The 18,071-nt window shown below is 46.0% G+C and overlaps 1 protein-coding gene across 1 annotated transcript in view; it reads left to right on the forward strand.

Annotated features, from left to right (window-relative positions):
• The window catches only part of FAT3 (FAT atypical cadherin 3), a 663,645-nt gene that overhangs the window by 613,284 nt on the left and 32,290 nt on the right, over nucleotides 1-18,071 (forward strand). Inside the window, exons 20-21 of the mRNA XM_059412525.1 lie at nucleotides 11,290-11,424; nucleotides 13,222-13,379. Coding sequence (XP_059268508.1) covers nucleotides 11,290-11,424; nucleotides 13,222-13,379 — 293 coding nt within the window. The remainder of the gene's footprint in view (nucleotides 1-11,289; nucleotides 11,425-13,221; nucleotides 13,380-18,071) is intronic.

The following is an 18,071-nucleotide window of genomic DNA, read 5'->3' on the forward strand; positions in this document are numbered from 1 at the left end:
GGCACCAAGTATTGCTAGAGGAAGTACAAAATCCTGCAGGAGGACCCATCGAGGAGGAAGGTCTCCTGACAAGTTGGGAGAAAGGATAAGTAGGAAACAGACACATGGGAACGGGTAGGGGAGGAAGAACATTCCAGGCCAGGGGGCAGCTTGGATGAGGAAGGTTCAGGGCAGGAGAGAAGCCTACAGCAGGGGAGTGACAGAGATGTTCTGTTACTGGAAGTGGGGGCATGATGACAGATGAGACCTGCGAGCAAGCCCAGGGTTCACACAAGGGCCATTAGCCAGGATGAACGTGGTAGAAATTGTTCCAAGGCAGGAGGAGCCGTGGTAGGCTGATGTGAGGTGAAGAAGTGACAGGATCAGAGCTGTCTTTCGCAAAAAGCGTGCTGGTTGCAGAGGGGAATGAATTAGCTGGGCCCAGGCAAAAGGCAGGCCAACAAGTTAGGAAGCCATGGCTGAGGGTAAGGGCAGTTCAATTTGCTTCAGAGAAAAAACGGACCACACAGAGAGGAGCACAGCCAAGGGAGGGAGTCAGCCCTCAAAGCAGAGGAAATGGAATGGCTCAAGTTTGTTGATGTAACTAGAGTCCCTGAACCTTGACCTTTCCTGGTCAGAGGCCATAGTTGTTCAGAGTCCTGTGCCCATGGTGGTCAGTGAGAAGTGTTACCCTCTGCCTCTTTTCCTCTCTGACACGTAGAGCCATAGATTCACTGCCCTCTTCTAAGAAAATTGCACCCAGAGTTTTTCTAGCCAGCGTGAACTTGACCCAAAAGAACTGGCCAGAAGAGAGGCCATTTGTAAAACATCCCTTTAGGTAAATTGGGGACAGGCAGGGCCCCTGGCCTCTTTCCCTTATAGAAAGTTCTTGGTTGCGGCTTGAAAAACAAGACCATCAGAGCACAGGTCCTGAGATCACAGCTCCTGCCAAGAGATGTTCCAACAGCCTCCCGGCAGCACAGAAAGTGCTCGCCACTCACCCCGTGGTGGTACCCGTTGAATTCTGTGTTCGCATCAGGTGGGTGCAGTGCTGTCTGACCTGTTGAATATGTAAATCAGCTCCAAAGTAACTCAAAACGCGCCGGCTGGAAATGATGCGTTTCTGGCAGGTGCCACCAACATGCAGGATTTATGAGCGCCAGCTGTCCCGCCTTTACCTAGACTTCCTTTGTAGGCAAACTGATTTATGCACCAAAGCTCTGCTGGGGACTTCCTGCAGTGATTCACGGCAGGGTTCGAAAGAGGTTCACTACAGGACGGGGCAAACCCTGCGGGAGAAACTAAACCAGCTAATTAATCCCTGTGCTCTGAGAACTCGTTTCAGCCAGTAGAAGTGTGTGGTGGCAGCCGTGTGCGAGGCACTAAAGCTTCAATGTGGAAAAGACCCGACCCTGCCCTTAGGAGCTGGCCACTGGGAGGTCAGCTTGCAAGTACTTATTTGCAATAATAAGGTTAAAATGCATGCAGGGAGTAGAAAGGACGGCATCCCTGCTCTCGCCGGAGGGAAGCTCTCTGTGACATTTCTATACCATGGACAGTCTGTGTCCTGGGTCTTGAGGGATGAGTATGAGTTCATCAGGAAGAGTCAGAGGAGGCCCAAATGGGCAGAATTCCTTGAAAGAAGGAACTCAGAAGGGTGATTTTTTTGTTGGAGAGAGGGAGGTTTTTCATGAGACACTAATATTTTTTTTTAAGATTTTATTTATTTATTTGACAGACAGAGACTACAAGTAGGCAGAGAGAGAGGAGGAAGCAGGCTCTCTGAGGAGCAGAGAGCCCGATGCAGGGCTCGATCCCAGGACCCTGAGATCATGACCTGAGCCGAAGGCAGAGGCTTTAACCCACTGAGCCACACAGGCGTCCCCTAATATTTTTTTTAAGATTTTATGTATTTATTTAATTAGCACAGAGAGAGAGAAAGATGAAGAAAGAACATAAGCAGGGGCAGAGGGAGGCAGAGGGAGAAACAGGCTTCCCTGCAGAGCAAGGAGCCTGATACGGGGCTCGATCCCAGGACCCTGGGATCATGACCTGAGCCAAAGGCAGATGCGTAAGCCAGGAGCCCTGAGACACTAATGTTTATAATGCAGCTAGTTTCATAGTGGGGTCCCCGCCCAGGACTTCTATTCTGTGGTCCCCATACACCTTTCTACTCCCAGTAAATCCAGAAGGCTGGAAGCTTTATTATTATTTTTTTTAATTTATTTATTTGAGAGAGAGAGCACAAACAGAGGGAGCAGCAGACTTGATCCCAGGACCCGGAGATGATGACCTGAGCCAAAGGCAGAGGCTTACCCGACTGAGCCACCCAGGTCCCCATTCCAGAAGCTTTTGTGGTTCAACCCCCAAGCATCCCACGAAGAGACCTTCTTGGTTTGAAAAGAGCATTTCCTCAAAGAAGGCTGTACATGTAGATTCGGGCTCATCTTGGGGTCTCTTCTCACCTCCAAGTCACTCTTATAATTAAGCTGTAAAATTAAATACTGGATTTTCATAGTAAAAAGACATGGAAAGGTCACCTGGCCCAGACCCATCTTCCACAGGTGATGTATGAGCCTCTCCGTTTGATGGAATGTGGTTGCTCCGTGCCCTGCCCAGGGCTGTGTGGCTGGTGGGGGTGGCATGTGGATTCAATTGTCTCTTCATGGGCCCCTCTTAAGAACAAGGGCTCTTCCCTTCCCTGTGTGAATCACGTTCCCAGTGCTGTATGCTTTGTGGAATACTCAGATGGCCCCGTTTTCCCTGGCAGACCACTGACCAGCATGGGTCTTAACAGAAATACCTACCGCCAGGCCCACACTCCAACATAACGGAGGGTCTCAGGTGCAGACTAGGAATCTATATACATAGCCCTGAGTGATTCTAACACGGGTAGTCAGGAAAGCAAACGTGGGGAAATCCCATAGCAAGATAAAATAGGAAAGATTTTCTGCAAGTTCAGGGACAAACTCTTAGAAACAGAAATAGCTCTCACTTCTTCTCAGGTGTCCTCTGATAGAAATACAGTGAGGAACTGTTAAAGAAACACTAGGCATTTTAGACATTTTCTCGTTTATTGGATAGGGAGGTAATTGAATTCAGTGAATTCCCCCCCCCCTTAAAACACACAGACACACACGCACACATGTGTGCACACATATGCACAACTAGTATTCACTGCTCCTTGGTTTACCCTGGGAGCTTGGCAGATACAGTAAATGGACTTCTCCACCATTGGTGGAATAATTACAATGGTAAGGACAGGTAGCTGCCTGTTTTGGTCTGTGTCGCAGTATTTATAGAGATCTGGCCTCAATATACTCCTCCCCACTTCCACCTCCTCTTTCTCTCCTGCACAGTTTTTTAGGTCCAATTAACAAAATTAGCATCATGAACCAAAATGCTGAGTGGTTTTGACTAAATGGAAGCAGACTTGAATTTTAGTGCCAAATCAGCTCATTAAATTCCAGCCACCATCAAGCATCATGTTTGAACTGAACTTCAAGAGACACAGAGTTCTGATGTCACTAGATGACTCCTGGTGAACTTTACAAGTTCAGTGAATATCAGCACTTCAGGAAGAAAGCCTGAAGGGAACGCTGGGTGCCCTATGGGCTGTCCCTGATGCCCTGCCCCCTTGCTGCCCCATAGGGCTGTGCCAGTTGTTCATTTTTTAAAAAATGTCAATGACTTTTCAAAAGTTCAATATAGGCATGCCTGGGTGGCTCAGTTGGTTAAGCGTCTGCCTTCAGCTCAGGGCATGATCCCCAGTGTCCTGGGATCGAGTCCCACATTGGGCTCTTTGCTCAGTGGGGAGCCTGCTTCTCCCTCTGGCTTCTCCTACTTGTGGTCTCTGGCTCTTTCTCTCTGACAAATAAATATATAAATTCTTTAAAAAGAAAAAAACAGAAGTCTGAATAAAAATCTGTCAAAAAGGAGACAGTTGTCCAGGAGAATGGACTCCCTAGGAGACCACTGGAGCTTAAGACCAGGGTGTTGATGGCAGTGACAGCCGGAGCTCTGAACAAGGTAAAGGGAGCATTGGCCATGGGGGAAGCATGGCGGTGGCCAGGCTGAGTGTGAGCAGCAGCAGTCCTGCTCTCAACCGTGGCCTGTGGCGTTGTCACAAGAGATTGTTCAGGGAGGGGAGAGCCACACTGGAGCACATCACTGAGTGTGATGCCCACTGAGCTAGATCTGAAAGGATGCCTAGAATCACGCACGTGCTCCAGGCCGAGAAGCATGAGAGCCAAGGCATGGAGGGGAGAAGCAACAACAAGTTTAACAACTAACATTTATTGAGTGGTGACCAGGGACTGTGCTGTTTTTCCAACATACAAAATGGCATTTAACCTTTCTAATAACCGTAAAGGCAGAGTATCATGAACTTTCCTCAAAAGTTAAGGAGATTAAGACTTGGGAAGATCAGTGGACTTGCTTAAATTCACAGAGCTACGCCAATGGCTGCACCATGATTTGTAGCGGGCAGCCTCAAACATGGCTCCCTACTACTTCTGCAACCATTTGAAAGGACCTTCAAGGTTTCCAATCCAACCTCTCTCCCATGACAGACATCCCGTTAACTACGTTCCTGACACGGCAATTCAGCCAGCCTCACAACCTCGCAATTTGGACCCGAGATGATCTTCTCTCTCCTAGTACACCCAAATCCACCTTCTTCTCATGTCACCCAGCTCCATCCATTAGAACCATCCAGAACCTGACCTGTCTAACTCCTCCTGTACAAGCTGCCCTCCAGATATTAAAGGGCAGTGGTTGTGACCCCTTGAATCCTCTTTTCCTAGGCAAACTGCAGAAGTTCCCTTGCTCCTTGGCTGCAAACAGAAGCTAGAAACAGTTGTAGGTGGTGTTGTTAGGGCAGAGAAGAGGGACAAAGGAGGGGTTCCTCAGTCCTACTGGAGGAGTCCACGAAAGGCATTAGTAGCAGTGAAGCTTGTCCTACTAGGTCTTTGCCAGACAGGGGATGCAGTGAAGAGAAGGACCCAGAGATCTGGGGCATCCTTTCATTTGCTTATTCACTCAGCAGTGACATGAAGACTTTACCAGGCCCTGGGCAGGATGCTAGAGGAATAGGGGTAAGTGAGGCTGCTGTGGCTCCTGTCCTCATGAAGCATGAACCAGCATCATGCCCTGGACACATGGCAAGGATGGTGAGGAGTCAGGGTAGTCCAGTACAGGGGGACAGGCACATGGAGTCTGTGATAGGCAATCACAGTAATGAACTTTTTTATTTTTTTTTTTTGAAGATTTTATGTATTTGAGGAGAGAGAGAGAGCCTGAGAGGAAGAGGGATCATGAGCAAGGGGGAGGGGTAGTAGGGGAAAAAAGACTCCCCACTCAGGGAACCTGATGCAGGACTCAATCCCAGAACCTGGGATCATGACTCAGGCCGAAGGCAGACGCTTAACCGACGGAGCCATCCAGGGGCTCCTTAATGCACTTCTAATAAGCACCATAAAATAAAATGACGAAGACTTCTGTGAGGCAGTATGACATGTTAAACTTAGCCTTGGTGAGTTTTTAAAAAGCAGAGAAAAATCTGAGATTGGGTTTGCCTTGGGCTGGGGTTCGTTAAGGCTAGCACTCAGAGAAGAAAGCCAACAGTCCTCAACCCAGTGGTTTCAAATAACCTTCAGTGTAGTTTTTGAATCTTAACCTGGAAACTGGGACATTTCCATTTTACATTCATAACAGCAATGTCTCTGCAGCTCCCTCATCTCCAACACACACAAGTCCCCAAATGCCAGGAGAGGGTTAGAGGTGTCTACACTGGTGATGACACCAGCTTCCCAGAGTGTGGATCTTCCCTTATATATTCCACCCACACACAACTGCCCCGGAGAGGATGTCTTAAAATGAAATTTAAGCAAAATCATCTGGAAAATACAGCTGAGCCAAGCAAACACCATTCCAGATGATTCTGCGCTTGTGGGAGAACCCTAAGAGACCACTTCAAACCCGAGACCTCTGGAGAATATGTTTTAAAACCTCATGCAGGCCAGGAATTAAGAGGAGAGCTTACTAATTTGTGCAGTATTTGCTAAGACATGGCATCTTGGCCAAGTGTGTGAATTCAGGGCGTAGGATATTTACCCTTCAGTTTTGGAACCAAAGTATAATGAGGCAGAAAACGTACATCAAGGGGTTGAATTAGCTCAAAGTGTTGGTGAAAATAATGACTGGTGGATACTGATGTATTTGCTCAAGGCATAGACTTTATCCTGGGGGCTGTGAGAATTCTGGGGAGACAAGGGAAAGAGCCATAAATACGGCAGCGAGAACCTCCAAAACCCCCAGAGAATCATGATTCTCTGGGCAGTTTCTAAAGCTCTGAAGCTTCTGCTCCAGGGAATTAAACATTGTCAACTCTGTGAAAAGTGACCTAAATTTCCACCTGAGCAACACTTCAGAACGTGGAAACCTTCTTTTGGACAGTAGCCACATCCTCTGCACCTTTCTCTTGTCCAAGGCTGCATACAAGGCCACCTTTGCCTTAGACAAGGTGGCCAAGGGTCTGACCCCCCATAGTGGCCTGGGACGCTGGCTAATAAAATGCTCCAGGCCTTAGCTTGTACCTCCCAGGCACACAGTATTTCATATCATCTATCAATTTACAAATCATGAATTTGACCCAAAAAAGACAGCAAGAGAAAGATGACATTTGAGTTCAGGCTTCTGCCATAGGGCTGAATCCAACTAGCATCTCCAGTTTTGAGACCTTGTACTAATTTGTTTTTACTTTCAGTTTTTCCCTTTAAAAAAATTGCCTTCGTGGGATTCCTGGGTGGTTCAGTCTGTTAAGCGTCTGCCTTCAGCTCAAGTCATGATCCCAGGATCCTGGAATCGAGGCCTGCATCAGGCTCCCTGCTCAGCGAGGAGCCTGCTTCTCCCTCTGCGTCTGCTGTTCCCCCTGCTTGTGTTGGCAGTATCTCTCTCTGTCTCTCCTACACACACACACACACACACACACACACACACACAAATAATAAATAAAATCTTTAAAAAGTAGAATAAAAACTGCCTTCACATACACACACATTATACACCCATTTAACCCTCACAATTCTATGAACAATTATTAGCTTCATTTTTCAGAAAAGGGGATCGAGACTCTCAGAAGTCAAGTGACCTGTTCAGAGCCACACAGTGAATGAATAAGTGGCATAATTGGTCAGAGCCAAGATCCAGCCCACTACTTGCACCGCAGATCCTGTCCTGTTAAACTGCGCTGGCTTCTTGAGGGGACCTGGGCACGGGGAGCAGAGAGTTCTCTGCCTGCTGCGTGTTCTCAGAGTGGCGAGACATCCCATCCTTCTGTCCTGCTGCAGCAAACCGGCATCAGTTGGTTTGATCAAGCGGCCCCCTTCTCCCTTCACACTCGTTCTGGCTCCAAACTGATTGATGCCTGGAGATGCGGAACGTGTAGGTCTAGAGAGTTCCCCTCCCCCAGCTGTCACCGATCACAGTGCAAGTTAATTAAACCTGGATTATTTAATGATAGTTAATAAGATAAACTTCCTCCCAGAGGCCAATGGGACCTGACCCTACTGTCTCGTAACTATTACTATAGTTAGGCACCGAGTGCTACCAGAAAGAGGGTCTTTCAGACTCACAATAGTGTCTATACTTCCATGAGAGGGGAATGGAATAAACATGGGATTTCTAAAAACAAGTTGACCCATCAGCATCCATATAAAGCATACTGGGTTCCATGTTGCTGGAGAAGGTAGGGCTTTGGCTGAAGAGAGGCTTATTATCCCCAGGAAAGTGTCCTCAGGACCCAAATATCTGGGTATACCTGAAGTCGAGGGACATATGACAGTGTTCAGCATTGGTGTACAAAGGTCAAGTCCCTCTGACAATGTACATGTCAGAAAGGACCTAATGCCTTATCCTAACTGATAGGGAGGGAAGAAATACAATATTGTACATGGGGGTTATTCAGTTTAGGGAGAACTGTTTTTTTCAGAATAGGCCTTCTTTTGCGCACGTGCTCACATCTGTCCCCAGCTAAGGAAGACATTACATTTTACACCAACCTCCAGACTTCTAATCTGCCTTCCTGCTCTTTTGAGCCACAGGAGAGCAAACCGACTGTGAGCAGAGTGAGCTGACAGCAGCAGCTGGAGTCCGAATGTTTATGACTGCTCCCGGCCCGGGCTGGGACTTGGCAGGGGGGAGGCCCCGGAGGATTTTTAATGCATCAAAAGATAGTTCACTTGCCAAGAACTGTCCCCTTTGCCTTAAAAAGCCTATTAAAAAAAGAAAAAGAAAGAAAGAAAAAGAGCCTATTGAAGTCAATGGCTGCTAGAATGAATAGATATATACTTACTATGTATCTAATATGTATATTAATGTTATTACTTTTAAATGCTCATATTATAATACTTTAATGTAATTTTTTTACATATCCTCCAGCTAGAGTTTTTATAATGGGCATTGAATCTTACATAATCCATTAATTTAGTGGATGTAATTATATGGGTTCCACGGTTATAACACAAGAGAAAAGAAAAAGCTGTGAGTTTGAACCCCAGCTGCTGGTCTGAGTGGCTTTGGCTTTACCCCAAGATAAGAGAGATGGTGACAGAGTAAGAAGCCTGTGCCAGCTACCAGGGCAGGGCTGATGGTAAGAGAAGAGGCAAAAAAAAAAAAAAAAAAAAAAAAAAGTGGATAAAGGGAGAAGTACTCAAATCCTGTTTTAATGTGAAATATTTTGTTTAGTTTTTATTATATATGCTTATAGCTGTTTGTTTGTTTGTTTGTTTGTTTTAATCTCACCATAATTCCTGCAGAAGAAAATAGCTTTCCTGTCATGAGTCTGAAATCATCTAGCCCTCTCTTCCCCCTCTGAAATAATGGCTTTTAAATGGGATTTTTGATAATGCACGGTTTCTTAACAGTGGAGACTTGCACTAGAGCAGAAATGGGGTCTATGCTTCTGTGTCTCAGAAATGTAGAAATGTAGAGAAAGCTATCTGCCGGTGGGCAAAAGTAGGACATGGAAAAAGTCATGTCCATGGAATGGGAAGAAATGGATTTCTTAACTACGTAAATTACTGTTTCTGTGTGCAACTGGAAGGCGAGGCCAAGGTAATTCAGAATTACATCTATTGGATGAGATCCATTTTGTGATTCATCTATGCACATGGCCTCCTCCATGTGGCCAAGGTTAGCGTTGGGCTGAGGTAGCATCTCTGAGCATATACTACCCAGTCCACATTTAGGAGCAACCTGGAAGTGCCCAAGGCCACCCAAAACTGAAATGAAGCCATGTATGGGGACAGCAAAGAGTCAGCTGGCAGAGTTATGAACTCTTCGTGAATGAGCATTAACACACGCAAGCAGTCAAGCCACGGGCTACGGCTGGCTCATTCCCATGTAACACAGCCCCTTTTTCCTCAAAGGACCTCATTCTTCAAGCCTGAAGTTTAAAACACTCCCTTCTTTGGTGAGGACCTCTGACATTCTCCCAGGAAACACAGTTGTCCCTTCTCTGGTTGCATTCCCAGACTTCTATCAAGGCAGTTACCTCATTGCATTGTCTTCATGTGTTTGCTGGTTGTTTCCTGGAGGGAGGAAGAGATGGCATGGTTTCCTTTCATCTTTGTATGTCCAGGCTTCACGCACCTGGGTGGTTCAGTTGGGTAAGTGTTGGCCTTCAGCTCAGGTCATGTTCTCAGGACCCTGGGATAGAGCCCCATGGCAGGGGCTCTCTCTCTCTCTCTCTCTTTCTTCCAAAGAAAGAAATATATAATCTACGTGTCCAGGCTTCTCACTTCTTTGGCCCTAAAAAAATTATTTGCTGAATGAATGCACCAAAAATCATTTTAAAACTGGTTATCCAAAGCCCTTTGAAGCAGATCGTAAGGTGGTAGAACAGCTGTTTGAAGCTGCATAAATATTGATAAATACATGGCAGGAGTAAAGATTTCTTGGGACGAAAATAGGAAGATGTATTTTGGGGCACTTAGGTCTTTTAGAACCATTTGTAGAGATCATTCCAAATTTTCAGTTGCAAATCCCTTCATCTTCTAAGACTTTGTAAGCTGGATCATTGCCAGGAGGATCTTTTATGGCTGAGCTCTAAACCGGTGGAAAATAGGATTTATGAATTCTGAGTTTGCTGGAGCTACTTATACTGCTCTTCTCGAGGATTACAGTTTTTAAGTGTTTCTATGTAGTTCGCATTAAATGTCTGCTTTCTCCTGGACAAAGAAATGACTGTATAAGGGGACAATATGCTTAATGACGAGCAAGGAGGAGGCTGGATGGGAGTTTGGTAACGGGTCACATCCTCCCAAGGAAGAAAGCTGCTGAGGTCCGGGCATTCATGGTTCGTAGAGAAGGTGCCGCTTTAGGCCACTGCTAACCCAGTTCCGACAATCTTTCGTTCCTTTCTCCTTTCCTACCGTCCTTTTACTGCCTAAACTCTCACCACATGGAAAGCGACCTACTCGTTTGAAATAGCTGAGACTTCTGAAACGTGCCCTTCCTCCTGTGGACTCCCCATTTATCCTCACCACAGTTCAGAAATGACTCACTTGGGTCCTGGATGTTGCCTTCATTGGCTGATCTGCTTTCCAGGCTTTTCTTTCTGAGGGATTAACCTTCCATCTCACTGTGCTGTGAGCATCGAACAGGTAGCAAGAAAACGTGCTTTTGCCAGCGATAATTCGACTGTTTTTGATAGACGGTGGGGCACCTTTATCGCAAATCCATACAAAAGCAGGTAGCAAAAGGGATTAGGAAACAATGGGAATTGTGTTTGCCCGATTTAGAATTAGTCATACTTTTCTTTAGAAACACTTTTTTTTTTTCCCCCTCTGAAAACAATAGCCAACATCCTCCGAAGCAGCCCCTGAAGTTTTTTCAGGGCAGGAAAGAAAAACGGTGTAGGACAACTGGGAACTCCAGCCATGCATCCGGGTAGTTCCTCATGAGCAGAACCCCGCTCTAATAAATATGTCCAGAGCCCGCGCAGTGTGCCCTTTTCTCAGCTGACGCTGGTCCAGTTACAACCTTAGCATATCTGAACCAAAAAGGAAGAGTTCCATTTATTCTTTGAGGCCAGCCTACTTCAGGCTGGCTGTGAGCTCTTGGCAGATGCAGGGACGTTGGATGGTCACTCACAGCAGCTGAAGCCCATTCGGGTGCTCTCACTTCTGGGTGGCCTCTTTGCCTCTTAACCCAGAGCCTGTAGAGCCCAGCTCTGGAACCATCCCGGTACCGACTAGGATGTGAGGTGATTCCCTCCATACTGATCATGTGTGTTCCCTTTCGTCACAGGAGGACTGTGCCCGGGGTCCAACGATCCTTGCATGGAGAAGCCATGTCCGGCGGACATGCAGTGTGTGGGTTACGAAGCCAGCAGGAGACCGTACCTCTGCCAGTGTCCACCAGGGAAGCTCGGAGAGTGCTCAGGTGCAGAGGGGGTGGAATTATTAAATCTGAAGCACTTGCCCTTGAGTAAATGACTCTGCCCTAGCTCTTCAGGCAAGCATTTCTGTCTGCATACAACGTTCACTGTCAGGGGCCCCCAGCTAACATCTGCCCTCCCTGTACTTGGGATTTAGTCCAGCTTCAGCTTGTGCTCAGGAAACGTGCAATGACCATGGACTCCTTGTATAACAAGAGGACCACAACATGTGTTTCCGATGATGTCGCACGGACGTTAGAAGTGTAAAATGGAAAATAGAAGGCCGTGGGTTAGGCAGAGGGTCAGAGTATCCATGGCACGGCCTTTAGATGGTCAGATGGCTGCAGAGCCAGAGCCCCAAAGCAGAGCTCGCCAGAAGGTACAGTTGACCTAGTGCAGTTGACCTCCCATGGGGTAAGCCCAGCCTAGATCACCAAGGGAGCGGACTCTCTGCTCCATGTTCCCGAAAGGGCAGGTGCTCATCTCTGTTTCCTAAAGGGGGAAAAAAAAAAGAGAGAAAAGGAAAGAAAGAAACATATTTCTGTTATTTTGATCCAAATATCCTGTTACTGATCCTCCCTTAATCCCAATACTAAAGTTGATTTGCATATTCCTTATCACATCTAAACTCTAGGAGTATTCATTTTTGGTACCAGTAGGACTCTTTCTGGTAGAAAGTCTATGTAATATACAGTTACACTGATACCCTTCTTGGAATCCAAGAAATATTTATGAAGTGGGGATTATAATAGCAATTAGAGGGGGAATACAGAACAGTGATGCCTGCCACATGCAAGGCATTTTCCTAAGCAGTGGGCTCTAGAAATTCAGTCTCTGCAAAGATAAAGAACTGTTCTCAAGCATGGGAGCCAAAGCTCTTTCATAGATGATGTCAGGAGCAGAGCTGCTTGCAAAGTGAAGAGGTCACCGGCATACTTGCCTTTGACATCCTCTAGGGTTCAGAGTTGAAAGATACTTAGGCTGACCCCATCCCTACACATACCCTGGGCACAAAGCAGGTGGGTATGTAGGGGTAACAAGAAAGCCAGCACATCTCCTGACTTCAGATGTCACTTTCTGCCCATCTCCCTTCTCTTTGCTATCTAGAAAATTTGTGATTGTCCATGACTTTCATCCATTGGATGTATTTTCACACTTGCCAACTCTTATCCCAGCAAGACAGCTTTTCAGCATCATAAGGTTGAAGTCAGTACAAAAGAGGGTGAACTCAGAATGGGATGACTTGAGTAGGACTTTGGATTCTGAAAGGGCTAGCCTTAAAATTCACGGTCAAAAAGTAGAACTGTGATGACACAGGAGCAAGACATGAACTTCCTTCTTCCAACATTAGAGTAAATGACATCAGTTGACTGTTTGGCATTCAGACACTCGGGAAGGGGCTGCTCTTTGCAAGTGGACTTATCTTTCCCTTATTTCATGGAGTGGCAAGTTTTTGAGTGTCTGAGTGGCTGACAGTGGGCAGGAAGGGCATTATCTATTAACAGTGCTAATTTTAGAAAGGGGGAATTGAGACTCTAAGAGAAACCAGTTTATAGGATTCACCAAGTTTCCCTTGGCATGAGACCACTGGGATTTTTTTTTTTTTTTTTCACTTCGGAATTAAGCTGTGACCTGAAGTGGAGAGAACCCGTTTTTAATCAAAAGCGGCTTCTCCTCAGTGCCTTCATTAACTTCCCACGGTCTTTCATCAACGTGCTTGGTGGTTGTTGGGTGATCTCTTGAGTCTCTGACCGTGTCTGGATGTTGCCAGTATATATGTCTTCTCCTAATGGTCTTCTCAGGGCACACTTCTCTCAGCTTTGCTGGAAACAGTTACATCAAATACCGGCTGTCTGAAAATAGCAAAGAAGAGGACTTTCGGCTCGCTCTGCGTCTGCGCACCCTGCAAAGCAACGGGATTATAATGTACACCAGAGCAAATCCCTGCATAATTCTGAAGGTAATTAAAATGGGTTATCTTTTCCTGCAGTCAGTTCTCATGTTAATATTTTGGCTCTCGGACTGGGGCCTGAAATCTTTTTTGTCTTTTAAGTTCTGAAGACCAGAAACTGGCTGGAGGGCAGAGCGGAGCAGCCGTGGTCCTGGGAAGTGCGCCAATATCCCATTTCCTTTTTATACGTTCGGCTTCAGAATAGGCTCTTCGGATATTGGGGCATCTCTCTCTAGAGTGGTTTCAAGGGCTGCCCTCCTTGGAGCTGTAATCATGCCACAGTTCATTAGAATGCACTTCCTAATCAATTCCACGGCAGGGGTGGTCCTTTAAAAAGATTGGCTGTCTCCTCTTCTCCCGCACGGGCTTATCCCCCACTGACCCTGAAGGTGACTTCTGTTCTTACTCGGGGAGGAAGTTGGAGACCTAGGGTGGAGGAGGTTCCCTGCGTCCTGTCACGGCCCCCAGTTGTCCACTGCTGCAATCCTTGCCAATCTCAGAAACGCTCCAAAGCAGCCAGATCTCCCTGAGAGCAAGTCTCTGGCTCACAGCTTCTGGTGCCTTCGTGAAACCGACGACGACACGAATACTAACGGTGTTGTGCCCCTCGTTTGTTTTTTATGACTAAGTTAATATGATACATTTATGACACACAATCAGCCCCATCTGATCAAGGAGAGAACAGAGATTCAGAAAGGTTAAGTTCGTTACCCGGGGTCAACCAGCTCATAAACGCCCGGTCCCGGACCTGCATTCCCATGTCCCTCACTGTACATGCTGCTCTCCTGCCTGATCTCCCCCGGCTCTCAGCCTTGCTGCTACCATTATTTCATCAGAAGTCACATTCTGGGCATCTGTCCACCCAGGGAAGCCTTCCAGTGCAGGAGGAGAAGGGAGAAGAAGGAGGCAGATGTTTAATCTGATGCTGTTCTCCCATTCTTGCAAGGTCCCTGTACCAGTCCATTGTGTGTTCAGAGGCCAATGCAGTCTGACCGGTAGGAAGTGCCCATACAAGTGGAAATGGCCAACATTTGTTTCCTTCCTAGGGTTCCATCACTGGGCTTAATTGGGATCGTGGTGGGCCTTTAGAGCTTCTGTTCTTTGATCGTTAGCTTGGTTACATCCAAGTCGATGAGGAGTCCCAGGCTTTCATCCCAGAGGGAGAAAAAATGTAGGACAACAGTGCTTGTAGCTTCTCTTATCACACTGGCTTTTATTCACCTGCTTCTGGTAGTGCAGGGCACTGCGTGGTGGCCGGAGGGAGGGAGCAGGCAGTTTGGGTTTAAAACTTTTGTGGGGGGCTCTCCCACGACCCGCACTCTTTGAACTCAGAGAATCCTTTCAGCTCTCGGAAAGCCAAAAGGAGAAGCTCTCAAGGCACAGTTTTAGCAAACAGTGAATTCAAATCCAGTATTTGTGGTGGAGGAAGACACAGGCAAAGACCCAAGTCCTGTCTTTTTAACCTCTAGCCCCGAACCCGCCTGCCTTAGGTCAGCAGATCACTTTCTAAATAGCCCTGGGAGGTGGGGTTTGGTATACTTGCTGGGGAAGGGTTCTGGCCCTTCAGAGCTTCTAGCTCCAAGAGCTCAGCTGAAGTGTCGCCGGCCTCCGTTTCCTTCAAGTTCTTAATAGGACCTCTGGTTTGCAGACCTTCCTTACGAGGCAGACACTTCCTACTAGCAGATCTCTTCTAGAGCACTGAATCTGAGAGCGAACAAAACTACTGGGCCTGAATGGCCAGATCTTAAAAACGGAGCTTGTCATTTGACACTTCGTTGGCAAAGGTCTAAAACGCACAGGACCCTGGGGATGGGAAAGAAGAATAATTAAACCTTTTAGGCAGCTCTGGCTCCTAAGGTATATTGTATTTCACGAAACAAGCGTGTTTCTGAGAGTTCTGTAAACTGAATCTCTGTAAATGGAATTCTAATAAACGGTGGATGGTGGCTATTTGAAGGAACCCTTCCATTAATCCCTTTGTGATGTGAATAATCACCCCCAATCTGTCTGTTCGGTACGTTTGCTTTTCATATGTTGAGTTTGCCTAAAGCAGGACACAGCTGTACTGAACTATAGCAGATATTCTCCTACAGTTGCCAGGAATATCCACTTAGGGGATTTGAATCTGTTTGCTTAACATTTCCAGCCTCATGCAAGATTTAATTTCATTGGCTTTAGGTACAGTATGTGCCTTGTACTCAGGTTCAACGACTATACTGAAATGCTTTGTTTAAGTTGCACCTCGTGGTTGTTTCTACTTTCCCAGTTAGAGCCCGTTCTCTAAAAAGTACTTGAGACAATCCATGGGGGTGTAGGGAACCCCTTGAAGACAGTCGAAGTATTGTGCGAGACCTTAAGGGTTAAAAATGTTCATGGACAAGGAGCACCACTGTCTCTTAACAGCAGTGAAGGTGCTCATTCTTCAGTTGACCATTGACACCTTGTCTTCTTCCAGAAGAGATCCCAGGCTTACCATAAATACCGAAATGCAGTAAGATCAGAGCACCATTAAGATGAAAATAAAAGGTTAAGAAAATAAAAGGTTAAGACCCAGCCAATGAAGTGGGGAAGAGCAGAATATCATTGTTAAAAAAATCTAGACCAAAGGTTGCTATATCAGTTGAACACAAACCATGAGTGAATTTTCAGGCAGCCCAAACAAGAATAAAAATGGTGCAATAGGTTCTCTGCCTGTTCTCAAACCTGTGTAAGAAACCTGTCAGATCACTAGGAGAAATTTACAGCTTTTCCCCCTGTATCCGTCTTTTGGGTCCAATATTATAGTGAAAGCACAAGAAGTCCTTGCTTGTTAATCTAGAAATGTCATCATTTCATCTTGTGGGGAAGTTATAGATGACACATGGTTTCATTTCGATGGTTCTCCAATACAGCTAACTCAAAACCCCAGGAATAAAAGGAAGATGGTCAGGGAAATCTCACTGACTTTTTAAAACAGCCCCCTTGGAATGGCTAGATCTTTCTAACATAGAAAACTAGCAAGGAAGCCCACACAGGATTCCAGAGTTTCCAGGACCTGTGTAAGAGTATCCCTAAGAAGTGAGTTAACTGATAGCAATTACAGGATGATAATAATAAGATACCTATAAGTTTACAAACTACTTCACAAAATACATGCATGTATTTTTGTACTTTCCTGTGCCTAGATAGGAGCCCGTCCTTTTTCGCCTGTGAGGAAACAGGTTCAGAGAGAAAATGGGTGGGCTTACCCAAACATAACCAGTCAGGAGTGGATCTGACCCTCTGACCAGGGCAAGCAGGTCAGGAGTACTAAAGGTGTTTATCAAAAGAAGAGTTTGGGAGGGCTGGGATGATCATTTATTCATTCATGTAAGTTTTTTTTTTTTTTAATGTTCAATGAGCCCGCATATAGTACATCATTAGTTTTTGATGTAGCATTCAAGATTCTTCAGTTTCGTGTAACACCCAGTGCTCAGAACCACCCGTACCCTCCTTAATCCCCATCACCTGGTTACCCCATCCTCCCCCACTCTCCCTTCTGTAACCCTCAGTTTGTTTCCCCAGAGTCCAGAGTCTCTCATGGTCTGTCTCCCTCTCTGATTTCTTCCAACTCAGTTTTCCCTCCCTTCCCCTGTGGTCCTCCGTGCTCTTCCTTACGTTCCACATATGAGTAAAAACATATGATGAGGTATTTTTTTTTAAAGATTTGATTTACTTATTTGAGAGAGCAAGAGACGTAGGGGCAGAGAGAGAGGGAGAAGCAGACTCCCCACTGAGCAAGGGAGCTTGATGCAGGGCTCGATCCCAGGACCTTGAGATCATGACCTGAGCAAAAGGCAGACTCTTAAACAACTGAGCCACTCAGGCACACCCTTAAGGCATATTTTTTGAGCCAGATAACCATCAATGACAGCCTTGAAAACAGGTTTTTCAAAAGTTCCCTTTACAAAGAATAGTTCCTAACCCTCTCACAAGTTTGGGGCATCAGTGCATTTGCTGGAGCCACAAACCAAAGATTCGAAGCAGTAAGACTTTGTGCCATGATTTATATACTTTTTCACTCAAAATCCTGCTTTCCTACAAAATGACTTAGAGCTCTGACGGCTTGTCTTCCAAGCCCCAAGCCACTCAAGATCCAGGTTAAAGCCCATCGCTGATTTTAGACAAAACTAAGGACCTAAATATCTTATAAGATTAGAGTCCTGTTCAGAATCTTGCATTTCATTGACCGAATTGCCTACCTGCCTCCCCCAAGCACATCATTTCAGATCATTGCTGCAGACTTTTTTTTTTTTTTTAGCACGTTCACCTGCAATACAATTTCTATTAAAATAGCTTGCTGTCTGGCTTGAGAAGGCTCTGTCCTCTTAAAAGATCCTTTCGAATGAGGTCTACTCTATTCTGGAGACAGAGAAGCTAAATATGATCAGAGCGTGAGTTTCCAGTGTGAACAGACTAGTGTTCCCTCCCTGGCGTAATAGGCTTGTGACATAGGAAAAGGTGAACGTTTACAAAGTTACCTCTGACATCAGCACTCTGGCGTGTCACCTAAACAAGGCTTATAATTCCAAATGCCTAGAATTTTGAGGATACTAATCACTCTTGTTTTCCAAAGGCATCAGGCTTCCCAATCATTCAGCAGGTTGCTGCTGTTACTTTTCTCAGCAGAAAAGAAACGGAACCGTACTCACTGTTCCTATGGGATCATTTTATGTCTGTTAG

This window comes from Mustela nigripes, chromosome 1 (assembly GCF_022355385.1).
Source record: "Mustela nigripes isolate SB6536 chromosome 1, MUSNIG.SB6536, whole genome shotgun sequence".
NCBI classification, from domain to species: Eukaryota; Metazoa; Chordata; class Mammalia; order Carnivora; family Mustelidae; genus Mustela; species Mustela nigripes.